Source organism: Stigmatopora argus, chromosome 20 (assembly GCF_051989625.1).
Source record: "Stigmatopora argus isolate UIUO_Sarg chromosome 20, RoL_Sarg_1.0, whole genome shotgun sequence".
Lineage (NCBI taxonomy): Eukaryota > Metazoa > Chordata > Actinopteri > Syngnathiformes > Syngnathidae > Stigmatopora > Stigmatopora argus.
The window spans coordinates 1,237,189-1,256,338 of NC_135406.1; the positions used below are offsets into that span (position 1 = coordinate 1,237,189).

Consider the following 19,150-nt stretch of genomic DNA (forward strand, 5'->3'; position numbering starts at 1 on the left):
TATGGGCGACCCGTAGCAAAACAACATGGCGGACGGTATACGCATGCGTAGTTCGGGCTATTGTTGACTTGTGTTTACGATGGCGAACGAGCGCCTGCGAGCCCTCGAGGAGGTCGAAAAAGAGATCGCAATGGTCTTGCAGTGTGCCGGTATGCATGCAAAAGCCACTTTTGTTGGTCTATTTTTTTAATTGAAGCGCTTTTAACTACGCGAAGTCATTTTTTATTCTTGCTTATTGTGACTATGTAGTGATGACCACTAGGGATGTCCTGGTGCTGATGCGAGTGCTCTTTGCTGGCACCTCCTTAAAAATATGATGTTGTCTTACTATCATTATTTTCTAAAGACAAGTCGTCCCACATAACGGACATCTTTGACTAGTCACTTTGCTTAAAATGCTCATTTTCACTCCTCACCAGGTTGCTATAATTTGAAAAATGTAGTACTTCTGTCATCTTGTGTGCAGGCAACATCGTGATGGAACTTTCCAAAGACAAACACAACGCCAGTCTGCTGGACAGACAGCTGGTCCAGTTCCAGAGCTCCGTCAACCGAGTGGAGAGCGAACTGAGCGGCCAGATTCGCTACCTGACCCAGGTATCATGCTAACGTCACATTTGGGTGCCTGAACGCGACTGGAATCGTCCGGCTCTTCTTCCAGGTCGCCACCGGCCAACCGCACGAGGGCTCCACCTACTCTTCCCGAAAGGACTGTCAAATGGCGCTCAACCGAGCCGAATACGCTAAAGTCAAACTGGGAGAACTGGGACGGACCTGCGAGGTCATGTTGGATCCTCCCCAGCCGCTGTAGCCAAAGAAATGGACTCTACATTTGTTTTTGTTTTTTCATCTTTATTGGGACATACTTTTGAACAAGAAAAAATACTTTTGGACCACAGTTTGTGTTGGAATTCAAATAAAAATATGTCATTTGTGTACAAATTGTCACTGCTATCCACCAGTTAGCGTCGCGACCGCTAGAAGAGGGGGTCCACGTCACCCTCGTCCCCCGTCAAACCGAGGCGGGTGAAGTCGTGGAACACCAGTTCGTCGGCTTGACACGAAACCCTGCGCACAAAAAGACGTTGACGGGCTGAAAAGCAAATCCAATCGGAGTTGGGTGAAGCCGGCTTACTCGCTGTCAAAAGCCACGAGGTCGGCAGACTCGGCCGCCTCCGCGGCCGCGGCGTCCGGCGAAGCCGCTGCAATCGACACAAATTGAATTGCGCTTTAATCCCGATGCAGATTAATCAAGTTGATTGGCGGCTGAGTCACCTGGTTGCGGGTCGCTGGGTTTGGGATGCATCAGGACGAAGGGAAGCTCCAACGAGATGTCGCTACGAACACAAAACACTCATTTTAAATTGACTCGGTTAAGATGGTTTGCATTTTGTGTTGACGTACCTCCCGCGAGAAACCACCAGTTTGACTTTGACCCTGTAGGACACCACGATGCCCAACGCCTCCTTGTTGCAATTCTCTTTCATTCTGAAACGCACAGATGCTAATCCCTCCGAGTCAAAAATAAACCTGTATGATCACCATCAATGGCCGCCAATGCTGATATAGAGAAACGTTAACATGAGCCGCTTAGGCTAATCAAATTGGGGTGAAAAATTGCGACTTGCAGTGCTCAGAATGTAAATACCGTACTTTACAGGTGGCTAGTACTGCTACATACATGGTGCTGGAAGCCAGATTGGTGTCTTGGTGCTTTAGCTTGCCATCCAGCGCCAGCCCTCTCTTCAAACGATTAGCACCCATGCTAGGAGTCAGGGTGTACACTTGGCAGAAGGTGGAGCTCGCGCACACCTGCTCACTAGATCGTCAAGGTCAAAATATAATGCTAGATTGCAACCGTGCATGTGTATTTCGTCCCGAAATGATTTGTGAGTAAACCCTCACCTCAGAAAGTTTCACCCGAGGAAAAGGCACTCACAAATAAGGTGAAGCAAAGTGTGTTCTACTCACTCGGCTTCCAGCTGGGCCACAGGACATTTGTACTGAGCCTTGGAGAACAGACAGATGTCGGCGTACTGGCGCACTGCGAGGCGGAGGGGGGCGGAGCTAAAACGGGTGCAAAAACGATGGGCGGAAGGTGTCCGCGTGTCAGATGCCCGCTCACCCGCAATCTTCACCTTCCTGACCGTCTTGCTGGAGTTGTTGGAAACGTGCACGTTGACGTTGATGGCTTCGCCGTGGTAGTACAGCTGGTGGGAGGGCGGAGTCGGAGATTGTCGCAAGTGTCGCCGGGCGGAAAACGGTCATCCGTCACCTCTTTGTCCAACGACGCCTCCAGTTGCAGCGGTCGCTCGGACAGGAGGAAGCCGCGGCTGCACTCCGCCACGGGTTGAGGTCCTTTCTTCTCCGGGGCGTACTGAACCTTCCGGATCACCAGTTGCACCGAGTTCCTGGGGAGACCAAGGTCGGCGGGAGATCTGGCCAGTCGTGGGTTACGCGGCGACAAACCTGGGGTGGAGCTTCTCGCCCGCAGCCCTGGCGCAGTAAGCCTTCAGCTCGTAGTCAACGCCACACGCCTTGCCCGTGTCCTCTGGCCCGGGTTGCAAGGTGACGGAGCACGGCAGGTTCTCTGGGATCTGAAGGCACCGGGAGGCGTGAGCCGGGACCCCGTGGCGGGACCCCCGGCAGACTTACGCCGAAGCGGAAGGGGTGCGCGTTGGCGCCTAGCTTGCGCAGCAGCTTCTCCTGCAGGGAACTCAAAGGCTTGGGTTCCAGGACGGGAGGGAAGGCCTGCAGGGTGCTGACGTGAAGATCCTTCCGAAAGGACAGGCCCAGCACGTCCACGTCCTCCCGACCGTAACGAAAGACGCACGCCAGACTCACGAAGACTGCCGACCAAAGATCGGTGAGAGACCGTCAGATCCGCGCCAGTCCGGAACCCGACCTCGTACCGTACCTTTGCGATCCTGTAGATACTCGGGATCCACGAGGATCACGCCGTCTGCACCGAGAACCGTCACGTCATTGCGGGGGTCGGCCCGGCTTTGCGCTCTACTCACCAACTGGGTCCACGTGGTCCAGGTGGTCCAGGTGGTCGACAAAGTCGCGCTTGCCCAGATAAACGCTAATCTGCGGAGCGGAACAAGTCATCGGCCGCCCCGTCACGAACAAAAACAACCAAAAACTGTTCCAACCGTACCTTGGCGTTGGGGCTGGTCTTCTTGAAGACTCTGGAAAAATAAAATTGTCCTTTTTTATTTCTTAATTCTGTCCTGGACAGTGCTAGAGGAACCAGTAAAAACAGATTGGGTGTCTGCTAAGGAGTCATTCTCCACAGAGGATAAAGAATAGATGACAGTGTTGCATTTTTTGCCTATTTTTGGCTGCTAACCAAATGTTATTCTACTTTTTTCCCCCGGCAACACAAAGCAGGAAAGACCTGAAGGAAGGAATCACCCCCACCCGATCCCCCCAAAAACTGCAAATGAGCAAAGTTTGGAGGACATCCGCGACTTAAACAGGAAGTCAGTGTTTTCACACGCGCAGGCCAAATGTCAAACGTCATCAAATCGCAGGAGCAATGACAGCAGCGGCGCATCACGTGATCGGTGACGTCGTTCGGTGTTTTTTGGTCATTCTTGGACTCGTGATGTCATTTCTTGCCAATCCCCAACTTGTCAATATATTTAATGAACTTCTACAAATGCAAACTCAGCAAAAAGTATAAACAGATCACGTGTTTGTTTGAGTGAATTTGATGTTTTGGTTGTTTTTGACAGTTTTTTCTACGCTACGAGAAAGCCTAATTGAGTTATTTGGTGTTTAGTTAAGAATGCAAACAAGGTTGTGTCAATTGACAGGAAGAGGAAAGAGAAAAATAGTCAGGGAAAAGACAAAAATAGAAGAAATAAAGAGACTTCTAAGTGTACTTACCTGGTGGTCGCTTTGTCGCCCATGTCGGCGCCGTCTGGTTTCGGTGAGCGTTTGGCATTCTGGGACCTCGGCCTCCTGCTTTTGGCCTCGTTTCCTCCACCGGCTTCTTCCAGAGGCCACGCCCACTCTCCGCGATGGACGCCCCCTGTCAGGTTTTCGAAAACGTCGCACCGGTGCCAGCTTTTGTTTTGGAAAGGCAGCGCCGGAAGCAAGTCTCGGACACGCCTCTAAAAGTTCTTACTTGACGTTAGCGGACGACTTGTCGAAGGTGTGGATCGGTGATTTGGGTCCCGTCATGTTGCCTGTTCGCGGAGGGTCACCGCTACGCTTATTGGCGATGATAATCGCGATTATCGCGATCGTGCTGGTCGTGCAAGGTGAGAAAAATCAAGGGGACGTGGGCTTCGGGACAAGGTGAGAGACGACGCGGGTTTTGTGCTGCTGCTGCTGCTGCACCGCTGGAGAATAACGGTCCGGGGGGAGGGCCTAAATTTGGACTCTTTGTCGCAGGACAGCTGTATTAAATAAAATAAAAAAGTGTGTCCTGACTGTAACGTCCAATCCTTTTGGACCGAGAAGGCAGGTCTTTTCAGTACAAATGGATTGGACACTTACTTAATATCAGTGAATGATATCACTGCAGAGTGTAAGCAAAAATAATAATTCAGGTCTGGCGCCCCCTGCGGGCCATCCAAACAAAGCAGGTAGGCAACAAAAGCCCTTTTATGAGAACCTCTGTTCTGGAATAGCATTGAAGTGATTTTGCCTCTGGAATAGTGGAATAGCATTGATTGACAGTGGGTTTTTTTGCTGTTGCAGTGCGACCTCAAGGTCTCGACCTGGCCGACGCGTTGGACGGCGCTCTACGTAGGTATCGTCGGGGTGAAGTGAAGCGCTTCAATGCTTCAAATGCTCAATTTGTGCTCTCTTGTCGTTTCCAGCCACGACAGCCCCGTTGCCAGGTAAAAATAAAAACGATGAGTTATAAAAATTCACGTCTCGAAATGCGAACGGTGTGACACGCCCCTCCCTCCCCCCGCAGGCACCAAGGGTCCAAGCAAGACCAAAGGGAAAGCCGGTAAAATGACGCCGTTGGCGAGCATGCTGCCGCTCGGGTTTAAGTTTTTTTGTTGTCTTTTTTGGGCTTTTCCCCCTTTGCATCTTTCTGTTGGCCGTTTTGAACCCCGACAGACACGGACGGGTTCGACCTAGCCGACGCCCTGGACCCCAAAAACGACCTGGACAAGGGCAAGGGGCGGCGGCCTGGAGGTGGGTCCTCCAGGCTTGAGTAATACAACGCAGTTTTTCGGTTTTTGGCTGCCTTTAGATATGGTTTTCTTCCAAGATTGGCTGCCATCTTGCATGGGTCTTTCACGCCGCGTGTGTGTGCGTAGGTGGCGAATTTTCCGACAGCGACTTGATTGACGTCGGCAACAACAACACCTACAAACCTGACAAAGGCAAAGGTGAAAAACATTTTTGGACACGTGGACCAGCCAAAATAATAATTAGAATTATTTTCCAGGCAAGCGACCATCCGGCAATAGCGACGATCACATCAACCAACGCGGTGACAACAACAACGTCGGTAAGACCGCGGACGACCCGGCGAGCGCGTTCCATTCCCGATTCTGCCACAAGACCACGTTATTTTGGGGGGGTTTTGCGCAGAGACCACCGCCGAGATCGGCACCATCGCGGGCATCGTAAGCGCGGTGGGCGTGGCGCTGGCGGGCGCGATCAGCAGCTACATTTCCTACCAGAAGAAGAAGCTGTGTTTCGGCATCCAGCGTACGTATACCGCACATGCATAACGCGGACTATAATCCGTCCCTTTTTTTCGACCGGTCGCACGTGGGAAAAATCCGTTTGACGTTTTTCCTCCCAAAGAGAGTCTAAACGCGGAGATGGTGAAGGCGGAGCCCCCGGACGCCGTGTTGGCAACGGAGCCGCAAGGTCAGCGGATTTACGCCGCCGTTTTGTTTGATTGTCTTTAAACAAGGTTGTCTTTTTTTGTTTTTTTGGCGACGCAGTCCAGCAGACGCTTCTGGAGAAGTCCGGCGCGGGCGTTGGCGTCGCCGACAACGCGGTGTAGCGGCTAACGACCCAACGTTGATTGACATTCAAACACGTTTACAAACCACGTTTTGCTTTTAGTGAAGGGAACCTTTACACTGACTGACAAAAAAAGCTTCCGAAACAAAAAACTGTGACATTTATTAATTTATTCCTTTGCTAATATGCCTGGAGTTTTTTTGTACTTGGTTGGAAAAGGGAACTTTCTTGTACATTTAAGTACAATTCTCAAATACTGGATAAATCTAACCGTTACGCTAGTGTGCGCGCTTTGGTTTCTTGCTAGCATATCACTCATATTTGCTGTGTTTTTTTGACAATGATGAAAACGTAGACAATTATTCTAACGGGAAAACCACTGGCGATTATATTTGAGTGTCTTAAATTGAAAAAAAAGAATGTTTTTAAGGCTTTTTTGCGCCGGCTGAATGTGCATTGTTGTTTTTATGCCACGCGAACGGTGAAATTAAACTTTTGCCCACAGTCAAAATGAGACTAGCTGTCGGTTAATTTGACACGTTCGCCATCACGGACGGCAATAGACGTCTAATTGGACGTTTCGACACTACGTTCATATTGCTAAAGGTGACTACATGGTGGAAACGTGATGTTTTTAAAGTGTGGTAGCCGAAGGGCGGTTCTCTGTCAGTCCACGTACGCCGGCGGAGGGAACGGTCAAACCGTGGCGGTCAGCGTGGCGGCGCAGTCGGGCGACGACGCCGGCGAGTTGGCCTCCACTTGCCCGCGCAGTTCGTCCACCCTGCGCTCCAGTTGGGCTCGCAAGAGCAGCAGGTCCTTCACCGTCCGATGCGGCGGCACCTGTGGGCGACGTTTGTACTCGTAAAACTGGGAACGAGTCCACGTGGGCGGGGCCGGGCTCACCTGCGGTCTCATGCGAGGGTTCCACCGCGCGTAGTAGGCGGTCCACAGCTCCAGGTGGCGGAGGGAGGCCAGCGGGTAGAGCACGCGGTGGCGCTCGTTCACGAAGAGCGGGTTGCGGAAGTCGTCGGGCCGGCTGAACAAAGTCGGCGAAGGGAGCGAGCGCTTTAGCGGTCGGTCGCCGGGGAGGATCCTGGTCTCTCACCTGTTGACGTAGGACCACAGGGACACCGTCCCGCCGGGGACTCGCCGGGCGACTCGCTCCTCTTCGCTGTTGCACAGGAAGGTTCCGAAGAGGTTGCTGTACAGGTGGTCCAGCAGCGTCAGCAGGAAAAGCTCGTTGAACTCGAAGGACGCCGGGAACTGGCGGGCGGGTCGTCGGCAGGTTAGGTCCAGGGGAGGGGCTAAGGACGGGCGATACGTACCTGCCGGGTCATCTGCCAGACGCAGTCCACGAATTGGACGAAGAGAGGAGAGCGCTCGGAGTTGCCGTGGTCGTCTTGGCCGTGGCCCACGCGCTAGCGATGGAAAGGCGACGCTACGTTAAATGCTCGACGGACCCCGCCGCTCGGGAAATAGTCTTACGGCGGCGAACTTGTGTCCGAAGCCGAGCCACTCCTTCTCCACCAGGACCTGTGAGAAGGACCAGGTGAGGGAAAGCCGAGGAATCGGCGCCGGGGCCGGCGTACCTGGAATCCTTCAAGCGTGCGGTAGTAAGAGTCCAGCATGAGCATGGCCAGAGACGCCAACTGAGTCGTCCTGTCCCAACCGTCGCTGCAGTGGATCACCACCGACGTCCTGGCACCCTCCAACTTGGACGCCACCTGGCACGCTCCGCACAGCAGGACCTGGCCGCCACGGAGTTGGTGAAAACGCTACGTACCCGGGGGAGGAAGGCGGGGCCGGCGTACCCGTAGATACTCCAGCCAATGGGTGTTGTCGATGTTGGAGTGCCAGCGCGCTTGGTCGATGGTGGGGTACAGCACGTCCTTCAACTTCCTGAGGGACTCGCGCATCACGTGGATGTTGGGGATCTCCAGGAAGTTGAGCTCCACGTTGGCGTAAAAGCTCTCGTTTTCGTAGCCGCCGTCCTTTTCCTGCAACGGCGGCGGACGCCGTGGAAAAGGGGGAAGTGCGAGTGCAGGTGCGGGAATGGGGCCGGAAACCGGAACGGGAATGAGGCCTACTTTGTTGCTACGCGCCACGCTGTAATGTCGGGCATCGAAGACGCACAGCTTGTGGGCCTGCGCGTTGGCGTCCATGATCAGTTGGAGGAAGCGCTCGTCTTCCTTGCAGCGGCGGTCCGCCGGGCCCACCAGGGGTTGGCTGCAGCGCACCAGGGCCGCCTGCGACTCGGGGTGGATCCACGACAGCGCCTAGCCACGAGCAGAGGCCGCCTCAGGTGCGTCCCGGTCTCTCGGTAGAGAAGGTTCTGCCTACCGGGAGGCGGCGCTTGGCCCGGAAGGCCGCCGCCCGCTTGACGTCCTCGTCGGAGATGCCGGCCGGAACCATCAGCAGGGAAGGGTACGTGTCGCACAGCTGGTAGGACGCGTTCAGGCGGCTGACAGACCAGGACTCGTTGGGGAGACCCTGGGAAGCGGGGGCGGGTCAGCCACGCCGCGCCGGTCACGCGCCGCCGCCGACGTTCCTCACCTGTCGTCGCCACTCGGCCAGCGGGTCGTAAACCTTCCAGCCGTCGGCGGCAAAGCGGGCTTCGTAGCGGAAGGCGAATAAGGTCTGCGCGTGGACATTGGCGAGAGTCAACGTACGGCGGTCGCCGCGATTTTCATGTCGTGCGGACTGACCCGGTCGTTGGACAGCGGGAACGCCCGCGAGGACAGCGTCCGTGCCGCCTCGGTGCCCGCCGGCCCCGTCTTGTAGGCGAACTTCAGAGTCCTCAGGTCCTGCGGGCGTGGACCGAGGTGACGTTTGCACCTGTGGCGCCACGGGGAGCTTCGTTACCTTGCAGACCAGCTCCAGTCCCTGGGTTTTCTCGCCCCGGTCCGGGATCCCCACGGTCTCCAGGCGGCTGATGACACCCAAGTTGGCCGCCAGAACAAACTGAGACTCCTGAGAGACGGGGAGACCGGGGACATTGTATTTTCTTCCCAACACCCTCGGGAAAAGCGGCCCTCACCGTGCTGCTGAAGTAGAGTTTATAGTCGGTGATGGTCAGCGTTCCGTTGAGCAAACCGCTATAGGGACAAACGTACGTCACGTCCTCCACTGGGCAGACAGTGGACAAAAAGGTCATAGTGGAAGAAAAACAGTTGGTCGCAGGCAATGTTCCCTCTATTATCATTGCTCGCTATGGCCACACACCAGTATCACACCTGCCATAAGCAGGTGCATGTCTACTACACATAAATGATTTAGTAATAATAAAATGTAATGATTATTATCTATGAATGGGCGGCCCGGCGGATGAGTGGTTCGCGCGTCGGCCTCACAGCAAAAAAAAAAAAAGGGATTTTATTTTGTGCGCTCCATATGATTTACTGTGTGCAGAGAAGAGTAGTGCGCAATTGCGCACACGCGCAGCTTAGAGGGAACATTGGTCGCAGGGAGTTCAAACCTACTGGTCATTTGGATGACTTCCCCCGGCAGGAGAGGAACACCGCCGGCCTTTTCGGTCATTTCCGGTCGCGGGACGCTCTGCGGACAAACACGGTAGCAATCGGCGAGCTTTTTCCAAGAGCGTACGATACGTTAGAGAACATAGCGTAGATGGGAAAGTGAGAAAAGCTAAAGTATACACTTGCCAAAGCTGAGGGAGGATGCTCGGAGTCGGCGTCTCCATGGCAACGGAGGCTCTCCTCCGCAGGTTCCTGCTGCGCGTGCGTAGCAACGAGAAGAAAGGGGAGGGGAGGCAGACTCGCATATTTTAAAGGCACGACGGCAAAAGACTGACGTCCAAAAAACATCCAGCGATCTTGGTACCTCACAGTTTGCAGAGATGTGACTGGATAAGGTGGCTGCAATCAGCTGTTGACACCACTCCACGTGACCACCCGTTAGACTACACACACGCACACGCACGATGTTTGTATTCAAACGCATCTTTTGGGCTGATTGCGTCACGCTGGAAGGAGCTAAGCTAAAGTTAGCTGAATATCCGTCATGACAAGAAGGTTTTCTAATTCATGTGGACTAGAAAGCAAGAAGAACGGTGGAATTCAGAAAAAAATGCGTCGGCTAGGCGTTTTTGTTTCTTCTTTTTTTTGCCGTTTCAAGCGGAAGGAAGAGAGAAATCACCTGTCGGGATCCGGACCACTTTCGACGTCCCCGGTTCCGTTCGGGTCGGCTTCTGTTCCGTCCGCCATCCCGAGCGACGATTTGATCGCTTTTGGGGTCAAGTGGGCGTGGCCTCAGCTTCCTTCGACACAAAAGACTGCCTGACTGGGCAGGATGAGGATGAAAACACACGCACGCGCACACCGAGAAATATGCATCTATTTATGAATTTCCAAAACAAGTCACAATTGCGCGTGCGTAGAAAATGCATGTGAAAATCAGGACGAGACAGAGGAAGGCGTCACCTTAAATTAATTTAATCAGTAATATTTACAGAACCGAGCAGAGGGGCTAGATGGCGCTCGTGCTTTCTTCCCTTTTGTGAAAAAACAAGCGAGAGCAGCAAAGGAAATAAACTACATAAAAGTGGAGGAGGAGGACATAAAAGGTCATTTAACGCTCGATAAAAATGATTGTATTAGAGCTTTAGAGCGCAAAATAGCTTTGGACTGAGGTAATCACATCCCGATCCTGACGCTGATAGAAAAGAAGCAAAGAAACAAAAATAGAGTTTCCGTCCAAAGTGGATTCCCAGGAGCGAGGCTGACCCTGTTTGCGCGGATTCGGAGTCCGCGTCGGACCGGATAAGAGCGAAGGGGAACGACAAGTACACTTTGGGGACATCCTGATTGACGCTGGCTCGTTAGCTGTACCCTGTCTAATTGACTTTGAGAGTCCGGCAATGCCGAAGGATACCGGGGTGGGGTGGGGGGGGGGGGGTCAAGGCACGGGTCCGGACCGCACGGGACGTAGTCCGGGTTGGCTTTCCGCCTCCGGGAAGGACTTATTGCACCCGAGTCGACGGCATTTGGCCCGCGGTCCGAAGACAAACTGGAATAGCCGCGAAGAAATGAGACAGAGTGGCAACCAAGCAGGACAAAACGGCGTCCGGCGGAACGGCGCCTTCCGATTTTTTGTCCCGGGCTCGGAAGCGTGTGTATGTTTGAAGCGCGTGTCCGTCGGCGCGCTGGCTTTGTGTCCTTGGTGTGTGGAGCCCTTGGAGGAAGGCCAGGAAACGTCTTTAAGGCTCGTGTGTGCCGTATTGCATAATGGCCTGGCTGTTGTGAAATGAAATGTTAGCGTTCTTTGTTAGCACTGCACACACACACATACACGCACGCACGCACGCAATAGCAGCCAAGAGTGTGCGCCCGTGTGTCCCTCAGAAAGGCGTGTGCAGTTGCGTGTACTGCTGCGGTGCGGGCGAGCCGGCGGGCGTGGACGAGGTGTTGGCGCCCGGGCCGCTGTTGGCCAGCCGCGAGGAGGGTGGCGCCGGCGAGTCGGACAGCTGCAGCTCCTCTAGCTTCTTGATGTACTCGTCGCGGAGCGCTAACAGCTCCACGTAGCGCTGCTCCACCGGACTCTGCTGCGTCCAGGAGGTCGGCGTGAAACCGGGGTTGGACCCGACGCCGAGGCCGCGAGCGTTCCTACCTGTTGCCGGATGCGCGGGTTCCAGCGGATGTAGTAAGTGACCCAAAGCTCCAGGTGGCGCATGCTAGCCACGGGGTAGAGGACCCTCCCCGACTCGGGGGTGTAGAAAGGGTTGAGATAAATGTCAGTCTTGCTGTTGACCAAGGACCACAGAGACACCGTCTTCTGTCGCAGAGCCTGCCGGCAGAAGGGCGCCATTTAAAATTTAAAAATAAAACGGGGCGGGGGCGGTGCGGCCCGGCACTCACGTTGTGCTCCCGCACACTCTCGCAGTTGTAGAGGAAGGTCCCGAAGCGGCAGCTGAACAGGTGGTCCAGGACGGTCACCAGGAGGTGCTCGTTGAACTCGAAAGCCGTAGGGAACTGCGGGAGGATCCGGCGGGCGGACGGGCGGGCATCGCGGTCAACCGCAAACGGGGGCCCTCGGGCAGAAAACGCCGATTCCTACCTGCTTGGTCATCTGCCACACGCAGTCGATGAATTGCACGAAGATGGGCGAGCGGTCTTGATCGGCGTGGTTCTTGTCGCCGTGACCTATCCTCTGCACGCAAGGAAACACGGTCATGTTACGGACACGGTCCGCGGGGAAAGATCATCCCTACCGAGGCGAACTTGTGCCCGAAGCTGATCCACTCCTTCTCGATGAGCACCTGCGCAGACCGAGAGGCAAAACGTGTGGTGGTCGGGGCGGGCGGGGGAGCTTTGTGACGCGGGGCGCCGCAGCTCACCTGCAGTCCTTTGAGCGTGCGGTAGTGGGAGTCCAGCATGATCATGGCCAGCGAGGTCAGCTGAGCCGTCCGGTCCCAGCCGTCGCTGCAGTGGATCACCACCGAGTTGCCGCTAGACACTTTGTCCGCCACTTGGATGGCTCCGGACAGCACGAGCTGCACGGACGGAAATGCGGTGGCGCCATCGGACAGGCAGAAACTCATGGGCTCACCTTGATGTGCTCCAGCCAGTGCGTGGACTCCAGACTAGAGAGCCAGTGCGATTCCTCCACGTTGGGGTACACGATGTCTTTGAGCTTCTTCAGGGACTCGCGCATGACGTGGATATTGTGGATGTCCAGGAAGACCAGCTCGGCGTTGTGGTACTCGTCCCCCTCGTAGCCGCCGCCCGTGGCCTGCCCGGGACGGAGGGTCGAATCGGGGAGGGGCACCTCGCGGCCGGCTGGCCCGACTCACCTTGTTGGCCACGGCGTTGACGTTGGGCCGGGCGTCGTAGATGGTCAGTTTGGCCGTGTCGTTGGCGTCCCTGATGAGGTCCAGGTAGCGTTCGTCGTCCTTGTTGCGTTTGCCCGACATGCCCACCAGCGGTTGGGAGCAGCGGGCGATCACTGCCTGGTTCTCCCGGTGGATCCAGGAGAGGACCTAGGATAGGTAGTCGAGTCAGGTCGAGTCAGGTCGAGTCAGGTCAAGTCAGGTCGAGTCATGTCGGCTCACCGGGATGCGACTTCTGGACCTGAAAGAAGCCACTCTCATCAGGTCCTCCTCTTTACATTTAAAGGGCACGGCCAGGACCGTGGGATACGTGTCGCACAGCTCGTAATTCTTGTTGATAAAAGTAATGCGCCACTTGTTGTTCGGCAAGCCCTGCGAAACAAACACACAGCCCAGTTGTTGCGCTTCCAGGTTGCGGGTATCACCACTCGTGGCTCACCTGCCGCCTGAGCTCCTCCACGGGCCGGTAGACGCCCCAGCCGTTCTCCTCGTACTTCTCCTGAGTGACGTACGCGAACAAAGGCTGCGCAAAGACGCGGCCAGGTTCTCATCGGCCGTGTCCGAAAAATGTCTCTGCTAAGGCCGGGTTCCTTACCAGGCCGTGCGAGACAGGGAAGGCGTATTTGAAAAGCAGGTCGAAGATGTCTCGTCGGCTGTGGCCCTCCTGTTTGAGAGCGAACCTCAAGTTCCTCATGTCCTGCTGGAAGAAGGAACCCATCAAGAAACTCTGCACGCCGGCGGAAATCCAAACGACCGGCTTTCGACGAGGACCTTGCAGGTAATGTCCAGCCCGTAGGAGTTTTCCCCTCGACTCGACGCCCCGCCCATTTTCTCCACCCGACTGATGGCGCCCAGAGGAACGTCCAGGGTCACCGCCACATCCTGAAGGAAAAAAAAACCTTGAGAAAAACATCCGCCCGGAGTCGACGTCACACGGACACGTTAGCTCGCTCACCGCGTCCGAGCTCTTGAAATACAGTCTGTAGTTGGTGATCAAGACCTTGCCCTTGACGGCGCCGCTGAACGGGCAGATGTAGATGATGTCTTTGTCTGCCGGGAAGGAGAAGGTCAAAGATTGCGGGCGTGGGCCGGCGACCGTTCCTCACCTATGATTCGCTCCTCTCCGGGCAGCAGGGTGACGTCGGCCAAAAACTCCATCTTCAGAGACTCCCTGGAGGTCTACGTGGACGAGACAAACGCAAGTTAATCGCCGGTCCTTCCTCACCGTTGTCCACTTTTGAGCACTCACGCTGGGGATGCGGGCATCCAAGACGTTGGAGTTGTAGACGGAGACCGGTGATGCCATTGCTCGCTTTTCCACAGGCTGGCGAGGACAGAAAGAGGGATCCGGAGTCACAGTGATACTTTAGCGTCCAATCCATTTGGACTGAAATGAGTTATCCAGTGATTACAGTACCCTTTTTTTGTGTGAGGGGTGATTAAAACAGGTTGATTTTTGTCTAGGATGGAGAACAGCTAGCAAAACTATGCTATGCTAAGAATGTAAACAGATCTGGTAAGTGACGAAAGAAGCGCAATTATACATTACTTGAAAGTGTAGTAGTAATAAACGGGCACATAAACAAGTGCGAGGCCCTGCACGGTGACACCTCGGAGGCTAAAATTGGCTCGCAGAGAAGATTGGGGGGTGAACTTGCGAACTTTGAAAAGACCGGAGGTTCGCCAGTGAAGCGTTTTGTCCGTCGGGCCCGTCGTCAACTTTTCCGAGTTGTCGGTCCCAGCAGGCAGAGCCGAGGACTTGGCAGCAGGAAATAGCCGAGGCCCAGGCGCCCCAGACGGCTGCAGCCCAGCAAAACGCTCGCTCGCTCGCCCTTCGTCGCACGGCCGCGATTCAAACGTCGGCCAAAGTTGTTCCGACGGGAGCCCGCACGTCTCGCGTCCCCGTTAAACGTCCCCACTCACCCGCAAAGCGCGATTCTCCCGTGGGGGAACGTCCAGCTTTACGCCTCCGGGAACTTACTTTAGCCCACCAACGTCATGTGCCGGCCTGTCATGGCGCCCATTGGCTGCTTGTCAAATCGGCGCTCGTGTGGGATCATGGGAAACTGAGTTTTCAGGCCTCTGGGCGTTATCACTTTGCTGGTGATAGCTTCTGCTCGAAAATGATAAATAAATAAGGTTGTAGCTCTTTAGCAATACATATTGTTTTGTTTTATTATATCATTTATTCCAAAATTCCAAAGAAATACAGTCTATTTATAAAAAAAGCAATCTCAATTCTCGAGATAACTGTTTTAGTGAGGTCAAGTTTTTAGTGTCGAACCTGATAGAAGTAAAATTATATATTTTTAAAAAATCCCCTTTAGTTTTGAGCAAGTACAAGCGTCATCGTGACCAATGTAGGAAAAACGCGGGTGAAAATAATGACTTTTCCAATCGATTAGTGCACAACAACCCGGTTGCACATTGTATTGACAATACGGTGTCACGCGCTATAGTTGAACACTTTGCTCTGCTACCTATATGATTTTATTTATATTTAATATGTATTTCCTAACTGCCGAGTTGGGACTCCTTGGAATTCCACGCACATGCAGTATCCGAGGAAAAGCAAGCGGGGAGGGGAGCGAGGGGGGGGGGTTCTGGCCCGTGCCAGTGAGTCCAGTAGGCTCCTCCAGTTGGCTCGACGCGGACAACTGGGAGGGGTGGGGCTAGAGCGCCTCGATCCCACAACCGCCTCGTCGCTGGTCTTTTCATCGCCAAAGCGTCCTCCATCCGTCACCCTCGCCATCCGCAGGCACCGCGTGTCATCTTTTGGTAAGTAGGCCGTTTTGCTTCATTGGCTCCGTGATGGGAGCTGCTGGGTGGTGGGCGGGGATGTGGAGGGGGGGTCGGATTCCTTGGAGCCCCCGCCACCGAAGCGGTGGCTTTTGTGCCGCTCCGCTCACTGGATTTGTGCGTGTGCGTGCTGTGGAATCCGGTCGTATCCGCACGCGAGCGGACATGTTTTTCCGCTCGGACGACGTATTTGCGAGGTGGATGTTAGTGGAGGAGTGACGCTGATGCTGCTGATGATGATGATGATGGTGATGGGGAGGAGGAGGATGATGAGGAGGATGCGTCGGTGGCTGCTTCACTAGCGCCTGGAAAAACAACAGGGTCACGCTTGCACGGTGACGGGTCGTATTGACGGGGAAGGGAGGCAAGCGTCGATGCCATCGAATGTGACGTCCGAGTGCTTCCGTCAACTTGACCGTCTTATTCTCTCATTGGCTGCCGTCGGGGGGGATGCTTGAAAAAAAGATTAGCTTTTTTTTTTTTTTACAGTGACCGCGACAACACCGCTTTGGTATAATACCACCGAAGTGAAGAAGACGCATCCGCAAGCTCGCGTGCTAACGCCGTTGGTGTTTTTACATAAGCTGAAGTCGCGCGATCGTCTGGTCTAACCTTGACCTGCGCCCGGTATCTCGTCAGTGGTCTGGCCATGAAGATTAACAGCACCCTGAGCGCGCCGCAGCTCCCCGAGGCCTTGTCCCGGGCCGGCCTTCAGTTCAGCGTGGCGACCGAGGAGGACTTTGAGGACATCATGGCCATAAGTCAGGACATCTACGGGGGTCTGGACTACCTGCCCACCAGGTACAGCAGCTGGCTGCAGGAAAGCAATCGCACGGTCATCCTGGCGCGTAAGCAGGGAAAAGTGGTGAGTGCGTTTGAATCCGTGGCGTCCCGGTTCGCCGCCGACGTCACACCCCTTTGGTTGGCCGTTTACTCTCTCAGATTGCTCTCGAGTCGGTGTGCCTGATCGACGAGGGCCAAACCATGCTGGTGGAGGGTCTCCGGGTGGCCCCCCAGGAAAGGGGCAAGGGCGTAGCGGGCGTCCTGCTGCGCTTTTGCGCCGAGCTAGTCAAGGCCAAGCACCCCGAAGTGAAAGTCAGCCGCCTGACCCGCGACGATCAGCTGGGGTCCAAGGACTTCCTGAAGTATCGCGTGATCACCAAGCAGGTACGGCGGTCGCGGCCCGAAGGGCGTCCGTCCGGAGCGGTCGCCAGCGCGGCTTTCCTCCCCGCAGGGCATCCTACTGGTTCGATTCCGATCGGAGGACCTGAAGCGCCGGCTTTCCGACCTGGGCGGCGGGGAACCCCGGCCGGAGTCGGCCCCGTTCCCCGTGCGCCTGGACCACGCCGCCGTCCGCCGGCTCTTCCTGACCGGCGACCTGATGCGAGGGGTGCTCCCCAACGGTACCATCATTCAAGACTGGCAGCCCTTTAAGCCCGTGCCGGGAAACTTGGACATTCTAATGAAGAAAGACATCGACTGGATGGTGGACGACGCCTCCAAGCCCAGCGTGGGGAGCCTGTGTACCTTCCCCTTCAGGGTCCCCATCGGAGAAGACTGGTACGGAGCTTTTCCGCCCCGCCGCCGTCCGAGACCCGCCTCCGAAACCCACGACGGGCGCTTGTTTCCCCCCAACAGGTACTACTTGAACATCGACATGTTCGGTAAGGACCTGGATCTGGTCCGGCAGCAGTTCCTGAGCCACCTGCGGCGCCACACGGCCACCTTGAAGGGTCACGTCATGTGCCAGATGTTCCTGGACCCGCCCCTCTGGAAGCCCATGGCCGACTTTTGTCGCCACGCCCTTTGCGTGGAGCTGGTCAAGGAGTACACGGAGCAATGCGTGGTGGAATCTGACCTCATGTAGTCCAAGGACCCAGTGGCGTCCCGCCAATGGACGCCACGCCCACCAGAAAAACAACAACACCAGTCTACGCCACTCTGATACCGAGGATAAGCAGTATTTCATGTTTTTTTTCTTTTCTTAGTGAGTAGATGACCGAGCGGGTGATTGTTTCTTTGTCATATTCCACAACAAAACCTTCGTATGTGCGCTAAGCTATCAGCGGCGGGCAGCTAATACAAATAGGCGCAAATCTTTTAAGGCACTTTAAATTCAATTTCACTTTTTGGACTATAAATCTTAAATTGATTATAAATCCCAGACAAATTACGGATTAAAGTGCGATTGAGGGTCGGGAATATTTATATGTTACTATGACAACCAAGAGACAGTCATGCTAAAAACGGTTACTAATTGACTATTTTTTGCCCGTTTTTAAACGCTGTTTGTCAAATGTTTTAGAAACCTGCGAGAATAATGACAAGTAGGACCATGTAAGTGATACTAATACCTCACGCGGGTTGTGTTTTTGAAACACCCAAACAACGATGACGTAAAGGAAAGGTTTGGTCGGAAGCAATAGTTCTAGTAGAGTCTTTCCATTTTCAAAGTGACCAAAACGTAAAGTATTTGGGACTAGCTCGCTTCGAAATGCTCCGGTTGGCTAATTGCAAGTCAGAACCAATCCCCAATCAGGGAGTCTGCCGAGTGGAAGTTGGGTTCGAACCAAAGACGCTCACGAAGGATCCGATGAAGGCCACGACCGCCGTGAAAAGCTTTTATGCAAGTGCCGTCCCCAAAAGTGTCCCGTCAATCTGATAATTGTAAAGCCGAAGCAAGCCATCGCGTCGTCATGCACTTTAGTAGTCAGCGGCAATAACGTCAGAGAGTAGCGTTCAACTTGTCCTCAACTTGAATCCTGAAGAAACAATTTATCGTGAGCGATACGTTCAATACATTGTATTTTTGGAAACTACAACTTGTAAACATAATTGTCTTGTGAGTACATTTGAGTATTTGTAAAAAGAATAACGAACAAAAGATCGTCTGGGTTTTCGTGGAAACGTTCCGTCCTAGCCACCAGCATTCAACGTGTTCGAGGTTCGATGCCGCTCAAGTCAAGTTAGTTTGATAGAGTGATGTATTTTTCATAGCCTAACGGACCGACCGACCTACGTGATCCTATTTCCTTCTTGAAATAAAACCACTTTGATCCTTTTCGGGGTGCCGTCGTTCTCCTGCCAACGGAAACCAGATCACATTGGGGTCAATCGGCGTCCGTTCTTCCCGGCCGAGCGCCGACCTCCCGCGGGAGATGTTCCGTCGGAGGGGGGGGGGGCATCAGCTGGTCTCCGCCGACGAGAGTTCGTCCTGCTCGGCGGCGCCCGCCGCCGGTCGGTTGCCCTTCTTCCAAATTCCCGAGACTCTTCTCAGGAGGGTCTTGAGTGCCGGTTCCGGGGGTTTCTCGTCCGAGGGGGAGTCTCCCGAAAGCACCCCCCCGGGAGTACAGCAGCCGCCGTCCGAATGCCGCGGCAGGATCTTCCTGGCCCGTTTCATCCGCCAGCGCTTCCACAGGGACTTCTTCTTGGCGTCCAGTCCTTCGGGCGGGACCCCCTTGAGGGCCGACTCGGTCAAATGCTTCCTGCTTATCCCGGCTTCTAAAAACTGGTTGCTGGTGAGGGACGTGATGGAGGAGCAGGCGCTCCCCGGCGAGT

General features: G+C 54.7%; 6 protein-coding genes across 14 annotated transcripts; 3 read left to right on the plus strand and 3 right to left on the minus strand.

The window, feature by feature from the left end:
* Positions 1–72: 72 nt before the first annotated feature.
* med11 (mediator complex subunit 11) lies at positions 73–955 on the plus strand. Its single transcript, XM_077589750.1, has 3 exons — positions 73–149; positions 467–597; positions 662–955. The coding sequence occupies exons 1-3, from the start codon at positions 80–82 to the stop codon at positions 809–811; spliced, it is 351 nt and encodes a 116-aa protein (XP_077445876.1). The 5' UTR covers positions 73–79; the 3' UTR covers positions 812–955.
* LOC144066284 (arrestin red cell-like) lies at positions 838–5,946 on the minus strand. 3 transcript variants are annotated; one of them, XM_077589718.1, is made up of 15 exons: positions 4,136–5,946; positions 3,895–4,039; positions 3,161–3,191; positions 3,021–3,090; positions 2,918–2,962; positions 2,656–2,849; positions 2,470–2,597; positions 2,276–2,411; positions 2,126–2,210; positions 1,972–2,044; positions 1,682–1,819; positions 1,405–1,488; positions 1,276–1,337; positions 1,136–1,202; positions 838–1,068 (listed from the first exon to the last, which is right to left on the minus strand). In XM_077589718.1, exons 2-15 carry the CDS (start codon positions 3,915–3,917, stop codon positions 978–980), a joined length of 1,227 nt encoding a protein of 408 aa, XP_077445844.1. In that variant the 5' UTR covers positions 3,918–4,039; positions 4,136–5,946; the 3' UTR covers positions 838–977. The 3 variants fall into 3 exon arrangements, with proteins under 3 accessions (XP_077445844.1, XP_077445842.1, XP_077445843.1); XM_077589716.1 differs by having other exon boundaries at positions 2,918–3,090; XM_077589717.1 differs by having other exon boundaries at positions 858–1,068; positions 1,405–1,504; positions 2,918–3,090.
* On the plus strand, positions 4,090–6,460 carry cd99l2 (CD99 molecule-like 2). The gene is made up of 10 exons (XM_077589751.1): positions 4,090–4,271; positions 4,714–4,761; positions 4,836–4,856; positions 4,937–4,972; positions 5,086–5,163; positions 5,289–5,360; positions 5,420–5,482; positions 5,566–5,685; positions 5,785–5,850; positions 5,928–6,460. Exons 1-10 carry the CDS (start codon positions 4,190–4,192, stop codon positions 5,987–5,989), a joined length of 648 nt encoding a protein of 215 aa, XP_077445877.1. The 5' UTR covers positions 4,090–4,189; the 3' UTR covers positions 5,990–6,460.
* Positions 6,092–10,292, minus strand: mtmr1a (myotubularin related protein 1a). Of its 3 annotated transcripts, none has more exons than XM_077589691.1 (17): positions 10,105–10,292; positions 9,790–9,868; positions 9,612–9,677; positions 9,429–9,504; positions 8,987–9,075; positions 8,812–8,919; positions 8,655–8,753; positions 8,503–8,586; positions 8,290–8,439; positions 8,037–8,225; positions 7,761–7,946; positions 7,539–7,697; positions 7,435–7,482; positions 7,275–7,367; positions 7,055–7,212; positions 6,853–6,985; positions 6,092–6,789 (listed from the first exon to the last, which is right to left on the minus strand). In XM_077589691.1, the coding sequence occupies exons 1-17, from the start codon at positions 10,170–10,172 to the stop codon at positions 6,646–6,648; spliced, it is 1,929 nt and encodes a 642-aa protein (XP_077445817.1). In that variant the 5' UTR covers positions 10,173–10,292; the 3' UTR covers positions 6,092–6,645. The 3 variants fall into 3 exon arrangements, with proteins under 3 accessions (XP_077445817.1, XP_077445816.1, XP_077445818.1); XM_077589690.1 differs by having other exon boundaries at positions 9,612–9,680; XM_077589692.1 differs by having other exon boundaries at positions 9,612–9,680; positions 9,790–9,999; positions 10,105–10,261.
* A 92-nt stretch (positions 10,293–10,384) lies between these two features.
* mtm1 (myotubularin 1) lies at positions 10,385–15,809 on the minus strand. 4 transcript variants are annotated; one of them, XM_077589696.1, is made up of 16 exons: positions 14,717–15,809; positions 14,043–14,117; positions 13,900–13,972; positions 13,749–13,843; positions 13,565–13,675; positions 13,389–13,490; positions 13,233–13,316; positions 13,016–13,165; positions 12,758–12,943; positions 12,514–12,696; positions 12,302–12,457; positions 12,176–12,223; positions 12,022–12,114; positions 11,823–11,936; positions 11,575–11,751; positions 10,385–11,506 (listed from the first exon to the last, which is right to left on the minus strand). In XM_077589696.1, the coding sequence occupies exons 2-16, from the start codon at positions 14,097–14,099 to the stop codon at positions 11,306–11,308; spliced, it is 1,830 nt and encodes a 609-aa protein (XP_077445822.1). In that variant the 5' UTR covers positions 14,100–14,117; positions 14,717–15,809; the 3' UTR covers positions 10,385–11,305. The 4 variants fall into 4 exon arrangements, with proteins under 4 accessions (XP_077445822.1, XP_077445819.1, XP_077445821.1 ...); XM_077589693.1 differs by having other exon boundaries at positions 10,385–11,509; positions 14,717–15,807; XM_077589695.1 differs by lacking the exon at positions 14,717–15,809 and adding an exon at positions 14,448–14,706 and having other exon boundaries at positions 10,385–11,509.
* Positions 15,403–18,653, plus strand: nat16 (N-acetyltransferase 16). Of its 2 annotated transcripts, none has more exons than XM_077589730.1 (5): positions 15,403–15,571; positions 16,232–16,457; positions 16,535–16,759; positions 16,827–17,152; positions 17,231–18,653. In XM_077589730.1, the coding sequence occupies exons 2-5, from the start codon at positions 16,242–16,244 to the stop codon at positions 17,457–17,459; spliced, it is 996 nt and encodes a 331-aa protein (XP_077445856.1). In that variant the 5' UTR covers positions 15,403–15,571; positions 16,232–16,241; the 3' UTR covers positions 17,460–18,653. The 2 variants fall into 2 exon arrangements, with proteins under 2 accessions (XP_077445856.1, XP_077445855.1); XM_077589729.1 differs by having other exon boundaries at positions 15,409–15,571; positions 16,082–16,457.
* Positions 18,654–19,150: the final 497 nt, after the last annotated feature.